Source organism: Acipenser ruthenus, chromosome 20 (genome assembly GCF_902713425.1).
Source record: "Acipenser ruthenus chromosome 20, fAciRut3.2 maternal haplotype, whole genome shotgun sequence".
Lineage (NCBI taxonomy): Eukaryota > Metazoa > Chordata > Actinopteri > Acipenseriformes > Acipenseridae > Acipenser > Acipenser ruthenus.
In genome coordinates, this window is record NC_081208.1 from 31,233,826 (window position 1) to 31,252,523 (window position 18,698).

An 18,698-nucleotide genomic window follows, 5' to 3' on the forward strand; every position below is an offset into this window, starting at 1 on the left:
ACTGTACAGTATATAGTGGTGACACCATTATAATATACTGTACAGTATATAGTGGTGACATCATTAGAACGTACTGTACAGTTTATAGTGGTGACATCATTAGAATGTACTGTACAGTATATAGTGGTGACACCATTATAATATACTGTACAGTATATAGTGGTGACATCATTATAATGTACTGTACAGTATATAGTGGTGACATCATTATAATATACTGTACAGTATATAGTGTTGATGTCATTAGAATATCATTACGTTTAGAAGCGGACCAATTTTCTGTACTTCAAAATACATGCATCGGCAGTTACTTTACACCTGAACTAAAGAACAAAGATTTATAGGATGTGTAGAGTGGTGAAGTTTACATTTTAAAAGGCGCTACATTCGTAAGTTATTTATTTATTTGTTTTTAATGATTCCTGCATTCCCGACACCAGGTTAGCTGGATCCAGACTTCCGGTTGGAAGAATATTTTCCGGGTCGTGATCCCGCACTGCAGGGGTGCGCTGTCCCTGGATGGGATTAGCGCTTCCTTCCTGGTCAGAAGGCAGGAGCCGGTCAAGCTGGCATTTTTGAGCAAGGCACTCAGGGTTCTCAGGAGCGCCGGAGCGCAGCAGCGTGCTACAGCTTCTTTGGGTTGATGCAACTGCTAAACATTGCGGCTGGTTTACCAGACCCTGATAAGCACTAACCCTGGACTCTCTAATGTGACCTTAGGTAAGGTACTCCAAAACATTCATGAACTTACCCTGGGGTTACGTTTTTATTAGAACACTTCCATCACTACAGCGGCTTTTAATACATTTTATAAAAAAAACTTTTGATAACACTGTGAAATTATTTAATGCTTACATGGCATAAAATGTCCAAACCATGTATGTGTGTATATATATCTGGTGCCACATTAAAATTCACAAACCGGACGAGAAAAACGTGGTATGTAAATAATTATGACAAACAAAATTGCCGTACCACAAAAACACAAGTTCAATGCTTCACCATTTGAAATGAAAATGAAAAAATTGTGGATGAAGCTACTGATGGCAATAAAAAGCAAACATCCATAACAACATTTGCTATAAATTTGGCCGAACATTGGGCGTGATCACATTATCCTTCAACATTAAGGGGCAGGTCTATATTAAGGGCTAAGTCTAGTGTTAAAATTGTTTTGTTTTCCCTTTCGCATTTGAAAACTGGGCCCTTGGCATAGTCTGCAGGCACAGTAAGTGGAAAACACAAAGGGAGATCACAGCGGCTTTATCAGTCAGAGCTGAGGTTTGTCAGGTCTGACACACTGTATACAAGACACCCCTGACTGAAATGCCAGCCTTTGTTAAAGCTCAAACCTGTTTTATTTCCATTTTCCCGGGCGCAGGACAAGGGGAGAGTATAAAGCCTCAGTGCCTCTCCGATTGTTTATTTGTCCTTTAGGGAATGATTAAAGCCTCTGGACTAGCCAATAGGGCGCTCCCCGGAGCTACCGCAGTGCTGCTACGGAGCCTGGCATTTCCAGTAAAGCAGTTTAATGAGTCAATTATTTAAGAGGCCTGGTCACTGAATGCCACCTGCCCTGGTACTGTATTCTGCATCTCCGTCCTTCTGTAGCGGCAGGCCCACCTGCCGTGCCTGTCATCTGGCTGTGACGTGCTAAACATCCAGCAGCCTGTCTTTGACTATAATCGCCGCCGTGACCTGGGAGTCAAACTCCTCTAACCCCTTTCAATTATACAAGCCTAGGTTTTTCCACATCACACTACGGCCTTGGCCAGGTTTGATCAATTTCCAGGGAGATGTGATGAGGACCCGATCAACAGGAGGCTGCTTTTAGCCGCACCTAGTAGCCATGCAGGCATGGCATCACCCAGGCTGGCCCAGCTGGCTCGTCATTGAGGCGATCAATCCAGAGCTGCAGGAGCAGAGATCTTTAGTGAAAATTGCTAATGACCAAACAATCATCTGCTAGCCAGCGAGATGTGTGTAGCGCAGCTAGGCCTGAGACTGGGCCATGTTTGGAATGCTCGCTCACACTCAGAAGGACAGGGTTGCCTGAACGATAATATATATTAAAGGGCAAATCTAGAATGACTTGGAAGTGCCAAATATTTCCTACTCTTATTCTTGCACGTTAATTAAAAAAAAAACAAAAAACACGGCAATTACACAACAGCATTTGGGTGTCTGCACCTTTTCGCTCGTTAGTTGGTCAGTTAAAATATCTTTTATCGTGTAATTGGGGAAGAGAGAGAAGAGTAGCGTATGATATTTTTTGCATTAACACAAGAGCATTAAAAGCAGGTCAACGCAATAATCATGGCAACATCTGATTCCTGTAAACTGTATGTTTAGCACGCATTCAGTACTGTTTATGAGAATACTGTACACTACAGTGAGAATACTGTACGCTACAATATACTCTCTTACACACACACACACACACACACAGAACAATACTTAGCCAGAAAATGCTAATAAATCATTCAAGTGGAGACATTGCCCTCATGGGCAACTTGAAACAAATAGCTCAATCTATCATTTTAACACCAGATATAACTGTTGACCTTCTCGCTGCAGTTTTGGATTTTATAAATAGCGACCTGCTTTCTAAATAAATGGCAACCACGCTTAACAATGGTTTCTGCTGTAATCCTATGTGAGATGTCAACACTATATCGCGCTTTATTACAAGAAAAAGGTTGCCGTGTGTCAGTGATATAGCTGTTACCGAGATATCCTTCCCCTCTTGCACAGGAATCGCTCTGAATTATAAATATCGAATACAACCTCTAAACAACCTCCTCTGAAGCTTCTCTGCCATTCTCGCAATGCAGTGTTACAGCATGGTTACATTTCAGTGTGTATGAAGATCTGCACTGTCTTGTATGATTTTTTGATACACGCCGTCGGGATTAGTGTGGAGGACGGCCTGTTACTGTCCCATCCCCTGGACAACCCCCTGGGATTAGTGTGGAGGACGGCAGGTTACTGTCCCATCCCCTGCACAACCCCCGTGGGATTAGTGTGGAGGACAGCCTGTTACTGTCCCATCCCCTACACAACCCCCTGGGATTAGTGTGGAGGACAGCCTGTTACTGTCCCATCCCCTGCACAACCCCATCTGCATCGGGTACGATTGCAGGGATGGAAATAAGACTCCCAGCATTGCATAGCAGTTTGAGCCCCTCCTGGTTTAACTATGTTTAATGAGATACACCTTAGCTTGTTAACCTATACACAGTGGCTAATCAAGCTCACAGTAAAACCTGGAATGGGTGAAGCTGCTATGCAATAGGAGTCTTATTTCCATCCCTGGATTGCTTTCAGTTAGCACTAAGCGACTTCATGAAGGATATCTGTTTGATAAAAAAAGAAAGCACTTCAGTGCCTTATATTGAGAAAGGAATAAAGCCGGGTATGGGTTAGTTTACTAGTCTCCTCCATACAGGTCTGCAGTGTTGAAAGTGTTAAGTACCATTGCGGCAACAAAACAAATGCACAGAACATAAAATTCAGAGCTTCGATTCCAACATCTGTAACGTGTCTTTCTGGAATCAATGGACAGCGTTGAACTGGTAACACAGCTAAACAGACTCTGAGAAAGCCTACTGCTTACTAGTAAGGAAGTTGTGCTTGCATCATGTTTGTGTGAGAAGATGCTGCTGATCCAAGCATAGCTAAAATCAGCACTAACCCCCAGTGAAGAACAGATGGACCTCCCCATCACAGCTGCTTAACTGACTCATCGTTTCCCTTTAAGCACTGATACAGCACGTAAACTTTAGAAAAACAGCAGTCTGTGAAATGAAGAGCATAGTAGGCCATCGCTGGTATATACAAGTGCTTTTTTTGTTCTCATGAGGGTGCTAATATGTACGTGGATAACAATGGAATACATTTGCATATACCCACAAGCGTGGGTATATGCAGGGTGGGGGGGATACATTTTTGCTATCACACTCGAGTGGAATGACATGCTTACCGGGACGAGTTTTGAATGTGTCTTTGTTTACATTCCAATCCAGTGGTGTGCTGCTGAAATTCAGGATGGAGCTACGCTTCGGTAGTTCAAACAATACTGCCACGTAACATGTTTTAGAACTGCTTTTTTATAACATCCCTTAGAAGGATGTCTGAATATAAACCCCTCGCCCTGTCGATGCTTGTGATTTACTGGGACATCCTCATGTGGGGAATAAAAACCTGGATAAGGGTGTCTGCTAAGAAACAAACACATAAATAATACCAGGAATGATCATTCCGTATCCTCGATATATACAAATGTTTGTTCATATGAAGAAGAAGGGGTTTGAAGAAGAAACGTTTTTATGTCTTGTTGTATGTTAAATCCTCGTCAGGTCTTACCTCATTGTGGATTTCTTCGGCTTGTTTCAGAACAGACGTCTCCAGAGAAACCAGCGATGGCCGTTCTGAGCTCGGGTCTTTGTGCAAGTTGTTCAGAGCAACCTGACAGCGGCCAAAAATGTATTCCAGCGTACCGGCTGAGCACTGTGAACATATTAGGACTGCATCAGAGACAAGAGCCAGCTTCAGTGCTGCACCAACTGCATTCTAACACAAAAACTAAACTGCAATGCTCTCACAATAAAATATGTTTCTCTTTCGTTTTATAGCAGCATTACACTGAAACACGTTTTAAAACAAAATACACAGAATCCCAATAAATAAGAGTATAACATTTGTACATACATATTTACTTTCCAGGGTTTATGTTTACTGATTTATTTATCCAACAGCACACCTACTGTAGTACTGCTCATGTTAGACCATTTTGTGCTTTAATTAGGCATCTTAAATAACTTCTAAAAAGTCTCTAGTTTTCTCTTACTATTTTAATTTAAATGCATGTGTGGCCTATTAAAATCAGGAATTTAATTAGACAATCACTAATTTGCCTATTTTGACAATTTTCCAAGATTTTCAGTTACATCGGCTTGATTTCATATGCAGAGCAAATCAAAACCACAGAAGCAGTGGGGTGTTCATATACATTTGCACAGTACTCTATATATAAGAAATGAGTAAGAGACCTGAGATTCCAGATCTCCCACAAGTGTCTGGCAGACGCTGCAGTGCAGGTTTAATGCTGGCCTGGCTTATCCAAAGCTGCCTGTCCTCGGCAGGCTGAGCCGTGTTTAGTGAGCTCGTCAGACCTACCTCTGCCACGCGGTGTGTGGAGCTGAATCGGGGCCGCACCCCAGCGAGGACACAGTGCTGGTGGGTCATATTCAGATCATCTGCAGGCAGATTACAAGACATAAATCAGCTTTAATCCAGCCAGGGAAAAGATATTCAAAATGAAATTTAAATCTTCCAAGATATCATATTAGTTATTGTGTACCAAAGGTTAGCAAGCAACCAATCAGGCTGCAGCACAAGAAGAATGGGTCTCTGGAGACACATTGTATTATCCTGGAGGGTGTATGATCAAAACTGAAAAGCAATTTTCCTTTAAGACAGCAGCTCCCTTATTAAAATTTACCACAGTAAAAGCACAGGAAAGTGTGATATATCACAGTGAAAGCATGGTCAAGCATAGGTAGGCATGGCAAAGCCCAGACAGGTATGGTAAAGCACATTAAAAAACATGACAAACGATGGTAAATGTATACATAGTATATCCATGGGAAAAGCATAGAACACTTTCAAAATGAGCGTGCACATTTATTGCGGTGCACTTTTATAAGGGCTATGTATGCTTTTGATACAAGGTTAAACGCTGATGCATCTTGCAATGAAAAGCAGGCTGTGGTGCACAAACAGCTGGTGTTACCTGCGCGACCGGGCCTGATTTCTCTCACCACTCTATTAATATAGAAGCCTTGGGCTTTTAAACATATTGGGCACTTCTGCAGGATCTGTTTAGCCAGTGTCCCGTGTGGATTTGATTTAGTAATGTCATCACAAACCTGCTTCATTTAAAAATGTTCCTTTCCGCAGTGTCACTTTCCACTGATTCTGTTAGCAGTTGAAAGCTTCGTTGTGGAGACGCAAAGGGACGAGGTTTTCATAGGTACAGGGGAGCAAGCCATAAAGAATATACAAAAACAAGTGGCTTAAACTGTCCAGGGTTTTTTAATTTATGGTATTTATACTTTCAATTGTGGCAGTCCGGTTCTGTATCTACACTTTAATTTCTTTTTAATTATTATTTTTTGTTTTATGTAAGATTCTAGAAGATTTTTATGCAAGATTCTAGAATGCGGTGACACATGCCTACAGCATGGATTCTACCTCATCTGTAGGCCTGTGTTCAAGAGATCAAACTAGGATAGTGGTGGGACTGGCCAGGGATCAGAAAAACAACTTTGTTTCTCTTTTCCAGGGGTTCCTTTTAAAAACAGATGATCTGGAGCTCAACCTTAATAAGTCTTGCTCTAAGAACATCAAAACGTCCTGCTAAAGATGCCCAAGACACACAGCACATCTGATGAAGCCCACTAGGGGAAAGCATCTGTGCGTCGGATCAGCATAAAACTGTGATTTGTAATCTGGAACCAAAAAGAAGTGGTGTAATCTGCCGCGCACTCCCATCTAAACATGATCGCAGCCCTGTCAAGGTACTTAATAAAATAACATTTGGTTTTCTTAACCTTTCTAAGGCAGACAATTTCATGGGGCCCGCAGACAACATGTAAAATGAATCCTCAACATGGGAATAGGGCCTGTATTCATTCCCTCAGTGTTACACACAGAAACATGAAGGGGCCTGCTTGCTGTGCATACGCTTTCTGTTAAGTTATGTTTCTGTTCCTTTTGAAGTGTACAAGTTTATATCGACGGAATCTGGAAGAGATGTCTGGTGCACAGACTTTTAACTCAGATTAATGAAATAGGATGTCATTGTTTTTCAGCATTCAGATAGAGAATGGATGGCCACAGGCATCACAGTTGTACAGGATACAAAGTAGAAACCATTTTAATGCTCTAAAGTGATGTACAGTAGATTTTTTTTTTAAATGTTCTATTGTTTCCTATTCATTTTTTTTTATTATTGTAAAATTTTCCCCTAAAAATACAATTAAATTAATAAAACGTGCACGCTTAAAACACACCAAAGGTTATAAAACTTGATAAAAAACATTTTTGAAAAGAAGAAGCCTTCCCACAGAACAATGTTAAAGAGCGTAGTGATCCTGTACCGAGCATGAAGTAGCAGTCCCCGGAGTGAAGGGGCAGTGCCAGGCCGGCAGTGTGGACGTCCCAGGCCACCTTCAGAGCAACATGCCACATAGTGCAGTCCCGCCCAGACACTGGCTTCTCATCCCCTTCCGTGGAGCAGCTCTCTGCGTCTGGAGACAAGGGCAAGACAAACAGAACACAACTTGCGTTACAATGTTGCATCGCACCCCGTAGCCCTGTCACTAACATGCACTCATTCAACCAAGGGTCAGGCACACCAAACGCTGCCCAAACAGGAAGCTGTTCAGTATTTGCTGCTCAGCTTTGCAATGTGTTCCTTAACACACGTTGCATCCATCTATGCACCTTTTTTTTCTCTACATGGAAAACAAACGTTACAAACAAAATGTTACTGAACTTTAAGAACTGACTAGTGTAAGATTTTACTGAACCTAAATGTGTTCAGTAACACAATCAAATCAATCAAGGGCAACTTCATTTCTTAATGGCTTTGCTAGAACTATAAACAGCCCCCCCCCCCCCCCTCCACCCGCCTTTTTTAAGACCCTCCCCATCCCAGATGTGTTTGGGAAGGACAACTGTTTTGGAATCCGCACACCTGTGCTTAGAGCAGACCGAGTGAAACCACCCTGCTTACTTTTTCAATGTGTGCTACACAACAATGTTTGTGCTTCATCAGCGTCACGTCTCGGGGTCTCTTTACTTTGTTATGTGTTTATGTGTTCCACAGGAAGTAAATACCTCGGCCCCAGCGCAGGCCAGCCAGTTTTTCACCTCCGGCAAGGAAGATTTATTTATCTTCTGCACTTAACTAAAGGAAAAGCGGGCTAGGGTTCAGTGGAACACCAATGCAGACAGAACACCTTCCAGAACTCTTATTACAGAATGCAGCATGGCCAGTCACACATCAATCCATTCATGCATTCTAAAAAAGATTCTTGGAACTTCAAACAATTGTGATCACGTTGGCTGGAAATGATCGACATTTTGAAACAAAGTAATGATCTCATGTTGATGCATTAAATAACCTTTCATATGACAAGCATGAAAGGTTATTAATGTTTTAAGACATTTAATAAATACAAATGACTAAATTAAATCAATAAAAATTTATAAAAATATGAAGCTGCTTAATTCCATGCACATTGAAACTACTTCATCATGGATCAGATACTGCAGGTAAAGCATATATACAGTATGGTGTATCAAACCAGCAATCTGGTATATTAATATTACTATGCAACAACAAATGGAATTTGTATTTTCAATTGAATTCTCTTTAGCATGGCCACTAGCAGCTACCATTAAGAGAGGGGAAATATCAGCTTGCATTGAGATTTATTTACTGTTATTTTTTTATATATATATTAGTAAATTAAATCTGTTTGAATGCGATGCTGTGTAAAAAAATTAAAAAATAAAAAAAAGTATCTCAGCAAACGAAGTTACTGGCGAGTCGGGGGTCTGAGAAGTGTGGTAAATCCTTCTAGTCTAGTCCAATAATTTAAGTCCAATAATTAAAGTGGGAAAAACACTCTTGTGACATTTATGCTTTAAAGCATTTAAAGGCATGTAGCCATGTGTGTACTGGAGGAGAACAGAATACCCTGTCATGGGCTGGAATGACATTAATCTGTCAAGGAATTCAACTTTTGCTCTAAATTCAGAGAAGGGGGATCTGTAATGAAAAGTCCACGTCATTTTGTTTGCAGGGTCTGATTAGGCTCAATGCACTTGCTCCAGGCTGTTCTATTATAGACTACACAAATGAGAAAACAGGATCTACCAAACACTCAGAGATAAATCAATACTAAACTATTTGTGGGGCTTGCTTTCTTTCATTCTTTTTTTTTCTTGCTCAGAAGATAAATCGTAACTTAATTTCTCAAGAATGCTTTCTGAGAGCTGCAAATTACATAGCTTTCAAGGCATTTTAATGTAAAGGGTCAGATAGAGGGGGAAGGAGAGTCTGATAGAGAGGGGGAGGGAAAAGAGGGAGAGAAGATTAAAAAGCAAGAGAGAGAGAGAAAGAGAGAGAGGGAGAGGGAGAGGTAGGGAGAGAGAGAGAGAGAGAGAGAGAGAGGGGGGGGAGAGGGAGAGAGAGAGGGGGAGAGGGAGAGGGAGAGGGAGAGAGAGAGAGAGAGAGAGAGGGAGAGGGAGAGGGAGAGAGAGAGGGAGAGGGAGAGAGTGCAGTTCTAATCAAAGTTTCCTGGGTTTTCCTCATAAATCCAGCACCTCTGGAATGCGCTCGTTAAATTGAGTTATTTTTTAGTAGTTTAATAATTTGGAGCTCAACAGAAGGACTTGTAAAGACTTATTATACTGAGCACATGTGACTTATCGGGTATTGCTTTAAAAAGAATGATTTAGTTTACATTACAAAATACACAAAAGAATTCAAACCAGCTCTCTCTCTCTCTCTGTGTATATAAGACACGTGGGTGTGCTTTTGATCAGCCAGTATGTGGCTGCAGAATGACAGGCCACACTGTACTTGGCAAATGTTTGCTTTCAATCACAATGATTCTTCTGTAAATGTCTACTTAACTGCACTGTTGGAAAATACATAAAACCCAGAACAGTACACTGAGTACTGTGTTTTCAGGGTTGCACCTCATTGTCCTGCCCACATTCAACTCAGAGGACAGCTTGTTTTATAAAAGGTTACTGCAGGGTATAGAAGGTGTTTGTACAAACAGGGCATGCATACTGTGCTGCAGAACTGCATCATACTCCCCACTAACACCTCCGTTAATCTGTAGCCATGCGGCAGTAATGCACACAATGCTCTAAGATCTTAAGCTTACTTTGATACGATAACAAGGAGAGGATTAGGGGAAAAAAACAAATATGGAGCTGTGGTCTGTAAAACATGCTGCGGTTCAGATTTAGGGAAAAAAAAAAACATTTACGCATTAAACTTTTAATATGCTGTCTATCCAAGTAGTTTTGTTTGTTTTTTTTTTCTTTCTTGCTCGCTCATTTGATTTTTGTCTGTGTTGAATGATACTCACCAGTAATCGTGCAATATTAAAACCTGATTTGCTACCCTTATTATTTCTGGAGTGTAAAATTGTATTTCTTTTTTTTTTCATATTAGTAAATGAAATCTGTTTGAATGCGATGTTGTGTAAAAAAAAAGTATCACAGGAAACAAAGTTACTGACCAGTCGGGGGGTCTGAGAAGTGTGATAAATCCTTCTGGTCTGTACAGATCTATTCTGTAATCTGTACACAGGTGGCAGAAAAATTATATCTATATATATATATGAATCCTATAGGAGTGGCTAAAATTGATGGGAGGAGCTCTTCTGGAGAAGACAGAGCTGCCATTGGACGGATTTGAATGAGGAAATTGATGTCATACCCATGTGCAGACCGTTTAAAACGCAAAGCGAAACATGACTGCCATTCTGCGTGCTGGTGGACGTGTATTGTTTACATTGGTTCTATTTCCCCTTGCAGTTTTGATCAATCTTAATTAATCTGTTTTGTGAAATTCTGTATGAAATTGACAACAAACCTCATATTTTTTATTTTCCCGACTGTGAAAAACACACAAGGTAAGACTATTGAATATTTTTCTGTTTTTTATTGCGTAACATATTGCAGGTAAGGGTAAGGTCAATATTTAATTATAAGATGAATCAGTATTTTATTTTCCCAGTGAAACCGATATGCGTGAGTCTGTATAGCTCTGTAATTGAAGAAGTATTTGTCTAGTGCTTCACCCCTTTTCATAGTGTTGGTTAAAGCCTCTTTACAATGAAAACACAACATGCTGTGTTTTCTCATAGGTGTTCCCGATAATGAAAAAAAAAAGTGTTTTTTTGACGAGGTTTTGGTTATGCTGGTTTAAACCCAGTTAAAGCTGTAGAAGCACATGAGTTAGTAAGGGCATTGAATAGTAAGAAAAAGCAGATGGGTTCAAGCTTCCTTTAACAGTGTTTTCAAAACAGCAATCAGTACATCAGCGATGAAGGTGGCAGCAGAAGTGCTCTGATATGACAAGGCAGAGTAAGGGGGCAGCAGTGTGGAGTAGTGGTTAGGGCTCTGGACTCCTGACCAGAGGGTCGTGGGTTCAATCCCTTGTGGGGGACACTGCTGCTGTACCCTTGAGCAAGGTACTTTGCCTTGATTGGTCCAGGAAAAACCCAACTGTATAAATGGGTAATTGTATGTAAAAATAATGTGATATCTTGTAACAATTGTAAGTCGCCCTGGATAAGGGCGTCTGCTAAGAAATAAATAATAATAATAATAAGGGTTTGATACGGTCCCAACTTGGCTTAGAGCTCAAAGTGTTGTATCAACCTACAGAATTCACACATGTTACTTCATAAAGTTGAATGAAAGCTGCTGAATAATGTTACATTTGCATAATGAATTACATACTGCTTTGTAGTTTTCCATATACTGACAACAATTAAAAAACATAACATTTCGAAATCTAACATGAAATACTACTATTATGGCTTCCAGTAGACTTTTGCGATCTCATTTTGTAGTTTCTTCAATTATATGATGTTAAATAAAAGATTTACATTTAGTTGATATAGGTATTTTTTTTTTTTTTTTTTTTTTTTAATTAATATCTCAATCCTAAAATTCTAGGTGATGCAAAACTTTTGGCCAGCGCTGTACATGTGTCCCTGCAGGGCAGTGTAAACAAAATCTAGTCATTTCGTTGGAAAAAGCTTGTCAGATTTACAATGGAATAGTTATCATTGGCTTGAATGCTCGGTCTCTCCGTCTCTCCTTGTTGTTAAAACTGTGGGGCGGGGGGATGAACCCCATTTTCCAAATAAATAAATAAATAAATAAAAGAAACAAAATCATCTTGTGGGAAAGTCTAGCTTCTTCACAGCACTGGCAAAGTGTCAACGATGCTGAATTTTGAGTTACACAATATAGACTACTGTTCACCGAGGGCTAGATTGAACAGATCAAAGTTATAAAGCTGGATTCGAACCCTGTCCTCTCGCTGCTCCAGCTGGCTTCTACACACAGCCAGCCTTGGGCCTCTTTACACACCGGTATCGTGGGTGGCGTCGAGGTAAGATCTCACAATCACGTAATTAGAGGTTCTGAAGAAAACTAGGAGTGTAATTACATTCTTAGCATTTGCTGTATAGATTTTTTTAATTAATACTGTGTTACGTATTTAGATTGCAAGTTTGCACAAGCTACTACCGCATGGTTCCAGGCACTCCCTGGAACACGTCTGTTCAAAGGCAGCCCCACTCGTACCTTGAAGGGGAAGTGGGGCTATAAAGTCAGCAGGAAGCTGCAGCAAGCCTATATTTGACAAATCACTCCAATACAGACAATGCTGAGAACGACTATAAAAGAGCTGGCTTTATAAGTGGGAATGTGCACCTGGGGGATCTGGACTGATGTCTTTGGCAGATTTTATTTTTTATTTCTGGCAACTGACCAGCGAGTTAATTATACAGCGTTCTGCAAAACATTAAAAAAAAAAAAAAAAAAGTTACATAGTTCAGGGCCAAAGAGAGTAGGAGGGGGCCTGGCTAAACAACAATAATAAAAATTAAAAAAAAATTAAAAAAGGAGATAGGGATGTTATTATTATTATTATAGGACACACTAAAGCAATTAGCAAGCCATAAAGCAGAATGAGCCGACAGGGCTGCAGGTGTGTTTCAGTTGAGCATAAAGACAGCTTTAGGGGTGGAAGAAGTGCAAATAACAACAAGCAGTGACCTGGTGATTTCACATTCCTTCCCCACCTGCGTTACCTTTATAGCTGTAGCTGTACACCGCCACCGGCGAGTGATCCACCAGGTTCTCATCGTGATGCCAGCTCACCGCCATCCTCCCCATGCCAAAGTACGGCTCCTCTTTCAAGTAGCTCATTCCAGTGGGGTCCATGTAATTCAGCAGCGTCACGTTAAACACAGTTCTGTTATTCGCTTCTCTTTCCTTTTCCCTCGTGACACTTGCGGTTGTCTCCGCCGTGCTCTGCGCTCCTTCACGCCGTGTCAGACACCTCTCTGCTTCCACGCACAGGTAGTCGTTGAGGTCTTTCACAGCCTGGCAGGCCCTGGCCACCTCATCGTCACAGTACCTGACCCCTGCGCCAGAAGTAGGCCAGGGGATGGTGAAGAGCCTGGTGTTCAGGTATTTGTAGGTGTGTCCCGGGGCTCCGATGAGAACACGGGACACCGGTGTGAACATGTCTTTACCTTTCATCTGGACCAGGTCCCGGAACAAGCAGCCGCGCTCCAGGAGGGTGGAGAGTGCTGTCTGGACCGGGCCGTGCAGCTCCGGGGGAGTGCTGTGGGCTTCCCTCAGGGCTAGTTTGGAGTACTTGGTCTTCCACTAAAGGAAATGGAGCAGAATTTCAATGTCCTCTCTCTCCTACCCTTAACCATCAGATAGTCAGTTATTTGACTCTGTAATTCCTTGTCTATAAGACGTAATGAGATATTACCATTGTCACATATTTTGACAACTTTTTCGACCATCATCCACCTCTTCAACTAGATCCAGCACTAGAGACTGACTGTAACTCTAGACAACAGACCAAGAAAAGTGATAGGTGTACCCCTTGTGTCAAACTATTGAATCAAAATCAACATTTATTGCATGCTTAGAAGAGAAAGTATACTGAAATAAATAGAGGTGCCATTATTTTTGGGTGTATAGCTGAACAATGTACTTGTATGGCTGCACATTGCGGTTGACTACAAAACCTGCCAAGGTTGCATGAGAGTGTTGAGGTCTGTTTTATAATGCAATGTGACAATGGAAGAAACAGACCAAACATTGAAACCCATTTTACCAGCTCTTGAAAGCCTTCATCGGCAGGTGTTAGATACGGTATCTGCTGTCCTCCAAGCTGTTGCAGCAACTTCTGCTTCTGTAAATACATGCGAGACAAAAGAAAACATACTGACCACCAATACAAGCATTGCTTTAGTAAGCCTTCTATTAATAGCACTGATTATATTTCCTGAAGTAAGAATGCTGTGCTAATGTTTGTTTTTTTCTCCCATTTTTAGTGAACCAAGATCTCGGTCCTAAATATGCTTTGTTTCTGCTAGCATACAGTTCTATTTTGATTAAGAAATTCGTTCAGCCAAGACCTTTCCTCGACAAAATATCAGGGTGTCTGGAGCACCAAATCCGCTACCCACATTGAATTACTCCTTAGATAACCCATATATCATGTGCCAAAGAAAGAAACAACACACATAACATTCTCCATCAGAGACTGAAACGCTTCAAGAGAGGCCTTCATTTTTTTATTTCCTCCAAGAATGTAAAACTCCACTCCAAGAATTTGTTTTACCTTCTCAGTTTATGCGTTTATGCAGAGCTCTCCCCCCCCATTGTTTCTATATCCACTGAGTGGCTATAGCTACTGAAGCATACTTTTTTGTTTTTTCAAGGGAATCGCAGTTTAAATGCTGCTAAATCCATTTCTATGATATATCATTCTTGTAAAACCCATGGCTATTTGACAGTATATTTTTATAGTCATTTCTCTTTCGTTTTTTTTTTTTTTTTTTTTTTTTAAACTGCAGTGGGGTTCCCAGCTATCACATAAAAATATGCCCTAAGTTGTATGCTGTCCTCCTAATAAAACAAAAGCTGGCAGGCTGTTCAAAGCAGTTTTATTGGGGTACATTCCATTCAAACCTGTAAATCTCATAAAACCTGAAGTGAAACCTTGATACCCAAATAAATTGTACATGTGTAGTTGTGCCCCTGGAGCACCTTCTTTTCATTCCACACAGGTGCATAAAATACTGTGTGGTGAAGTAGGAACAGGCCATTTCCAGCTCAGTCTTTACAACGGTTAACCCAAGTTCCCTTTCTTTTTTTTTCAGTGCACTCAGCACACTCTGATCTTTAAAGAAGGCATGCCTCGTCTATAACCGCAGACATTTACAACACACATCTCTCATTTCTATGTGGCTAATAATGCCAGTGATTTCATATGGGACGTTTTAGGAATGCGGCAGAACCCTGCCAGAAATATGGCCGGCTTTTAAAAGGAAATAAAATGTGCTGTTGATAACATTAAACTGCAAAACATACGGTCTATGCCCTGACTCACAAGTATAAAGTGTGCGTTAAAACACGCCAAGGCTGTGCACTCTGCACTGTGCAACGATGATCAGAACACTGGAATCTGAAGAGGCTTGACTGTTTATTTATTCATTTTTTATTTTCATTTCTACCTGTAATTTATAATATGCTTTACGATCTCTAACAAATCATCAAAAATGTATTTTTAAAGAATTGCAGAGGAAGTTATACAATGCATTACTAACATTTGCAAATACTTTGGATAATACTTTACTGTGTGCTTTCAGCCCCACAATCCCACACTAAAACACCCCTGTATCAAAGGAACAATGATTCAATGCTTGTATACACACACACACACACACACACACAAAATTACAGTACAACCAGTCATTACTGTACATAAGCCTTTTCTGCCAAAGATGATGTTTAACAAGATGAGGTGCAGCTGGGAGTCAAGGTGTCCAAGCCTATTACAAGTGAATGGTTTAACAAAGAGCTTGGGTGGTGTCATTAGGAAAGATCAGTGCCCCAGTCGCTGGGCTTATAGCAGGAAGCACAGAGTAATAGAAGAACAGTACAGTAAGCCCTTACCATAAACTTAACCCAGGATGAAACCGGGAAGCAGCTTTAAAGGTGGGTCCTCCCTCAGCTTTAATAGCAGCTTTAAAGGTGGGTTCTCCCTCAGCTTTAATAGCTGCCTAGCACTGGCTTGTCCTGGATGGATATTCTCCATCACCAGTTTGGTTGTTAAATCCAGGTACCTATTTCTCTTGTTCAATCATACTTAGCTGATGAAATTATTGTAATGTTTTGTTGAAAATAATAAGTGGACATTTTAAGGTGATACAAAATTCACCACCACCACCATCGCGTGTGCAAAAAAGATGGGGAAAAGAAACAACAACAAATTAAAAATGAGTAAACAAACAACCTGACACACACTCATTGTTTGTGTCAAATGCTGAGCCTGTGGCAAAAGCGCATTACATTAAAATGCACTCTGGAGTGGAGGTATCTGATTGTCAGTTCTGGCTAAGTGCTGCACTTCAGCCTGGTGCACAGACAAATACACAGAGCTGGCCCGGGCAGCACACTGCTCTTCTCATATACAAGGAAGCTGTCAAGCAGATGTCAAATACATCAAGCAACTCACAGATTCCACGCACACACATACACACGCACACACACACACACACACACACACACACAATACTTTATATGAAAGTGAAGAACACAACGCAACATTTTTCTGAACAGAAAAGAACAACAAAAAGTACTGTCATTAAAATGTTACAATTCCTCTTAAAAAAAATTAAATTAAAAAAAATGTGCCCCTTTGGTCTTCCCCCTGGCAGTGAATTTCTTCCAGGATTTCCGATGGGTGATTAGAACATGGCACTCAGTTAATGTTTGTTTACATGCAGTTAATCTGAGCTATACAACTGGCTTGAATTTGAATATACTAATCACAAAATAAGTGACCTAATGACAGAAAAAAAGTTGCATCCTCTGAAGGGGAGAACTGATTTTGGTGCTTGTGAAAGGGGTGCCTAGTGATAACGGTATTGTGTTTTAGTGAGCACTGTGGGGTGCTCTCTATCCACTGAGTGCTATCTACACGTGAGCCTGATTCAAACCCAGCACTCCAGAGGAAAAAGGGCTAACCCCCCCCGACTTGCTAAATGAGCCCCAAAATGAATATGAGCCACTATAAGGACTATATGCTCCAGGGTGTCAGAAATAACACAGGGGAAAAGTAGACAGGAGCCCTGTTAACCATGAACATAATGAGCTGAACATGTCACAATAATGTCATATCACGCCTAATTGCTGAACGTAAGGCTTCCCAACTAAACAGCAGCTTCAGATCTGCTGCAGTTATCCAGAAGGATGACTTTCCACCCGTTCTATAAATAGTGTTGTGACTCGAGAAGGCTGCACTGCCAGCGGCTCACAGGGGTTTACACACAGTGTGTGGCACAGGCCTCTGTTGCCATGCAATTCTACTCAGCTGCAAGGAGAAGCCACTTATCAAGATGGCAAAGCAATTACAGTAATCACACGGCCCAGCTGAAAAAACAGGGCTGACATTTGACTTGAAGAATACCTTAATAAGATCTGAAAACTCGTTATCAAAGAAGATTATTAACAGACTCATTTCAACAGCACGAGTTTCTCATCCTGCCTTTGTTTCATACTTTACAACACTGTGGGGTGAACACCAAAGCCTGGAATGGCTTCAACTGCTATGCAACTGGAGTCATACACCATCACTATTACCTGATGTGATTCTGTAACAATGGTCCCCTATTGTTTTCTCAAGAACATACAGTAGTGTGCAAATGTATTAAAACACCCCATTGCTTCTGTAGTTTTGATTTGGTGTGCATATAAAATCAAACCACTAAAACTGAAAATCTTGGAAAATTGTCAAAATAGGTAAGTTAGTTACTGTCTAATTTAAGGTGATTTTAATAAGCCATACATGTAATACATTTAACATAGTAAGAGAAAAGGAACACATAGCCACACATGGTAAAATGCACAAGACTTTTTTAGAAGTTGTTTAAGATGCCTGATTAAAGCACAAAGTGGTCTAACATTTTCACACGAGTGTCTATTTTTTCTATATAACTGATTACTGACCGGAAATTGAAATTCTCACACCTTGAGGTTTTCATGCAGGCGTTCTAAGAAATTTGCACAGTACTGTATTTGTAACTAAACTTTAAAACCAAAACAGGTTTTTCCCCCCTGCACAGCCCTGCAGCACACAGACATTCAGAACATTTTGGCATATATATAATACAGCTCCCTGATTATAGAGTAAATAGTTAATATTTGTGTGACACCGATCTCAGAAATGATCAGCTCACGTAAAACTGTCAGGGAAGCAAACATTTTGACATGTAGCCTGTAAAACATCAGAGGCTTGTGGTATTACCAGCAGGGGCATCAAACCCATATTCGCCCCGCTCCATTTTTCACTTAGTTGCAAGATCTGGGCCCTGGGTGTCAGGTCGTTGAAGGCATGTGCTGTGAAAATGACAAGGGAATGTTGCCCAGTTTGTAGAGGTTGCAGAAATTGATGGATCTCACACCTGAACAAACATCTCCGGTTAGCTTAGCCCCGCGGCCCGGGTAGCACCTTCATTTCTAACACTAACGCACTGTAGATATCCAGAGAGGGAGAACATGTGCTGGTCTGGCTGCTACTGCGAGGAGGAAAAACAGCACATACATGTGATCACAGCACGGGGATGAAAATAAGACTACTGCATAGCAGTTTCTCCCATTCCAGGTTTTACTACAAACTTGATAAGCCACAGTGTACAGGTATCAAGCTCAGGTGTGTCTTATTAAATTCATAGTAAAACGAGGAATGGATTAAACTGCTATGCAATGGGAGTCTTATTTCCATCCCTGCAGTGCCCAGAGTCTTCACCAAATGCCTTGCAGAGCTGGTAACACTG

The 18,698-nt window shown here is 40.9% G+C and overlaps 1 protein-coding gene across 8 annotated transcripts in view; it reads right to left on the reverse strand.

Annotated features, from left to right (window-relative positions):
* The window catches only part of LOC117425155 (alpha-ketoglutarate-dependent dioxygenase FTO-like), a 121,103-nt gene that overhangs the window by 84,068 nt on the left and 18,337 nt on the right, over window positions 1-18,698 (reverse strand). For all 8 annotated transcript variants that reach the window (XM_034041869.3, XM_034041870.3, XM_058993930.1 and 5 more), the window contains exons 2-6: window positions 13,970-14,047; window positions 12,924-13,506; window positions 7,164-7,313; window positions 5,179-5,258; window positions 4,366-4,509 (exon numbers count right to left, since the gene is read on the reverse strand). In XM_034041869.3, coding sequence (XP_033897760.3) covers window positions 4,366-4,509; window positions 5,179-5,258; window positions 7,164-7,313; window positions 12,924-13,506; window positions 13,970-14,047 — 1,035 coding nt within the window. The remainder of the gene's footprint in view (window positions 1-4,365; window positions 4,510-5,178; window positions 5,259-7,163; window positions 7,314-12,923; window positions 13,507-13,969; window positions 14,048-18,698) is intronic.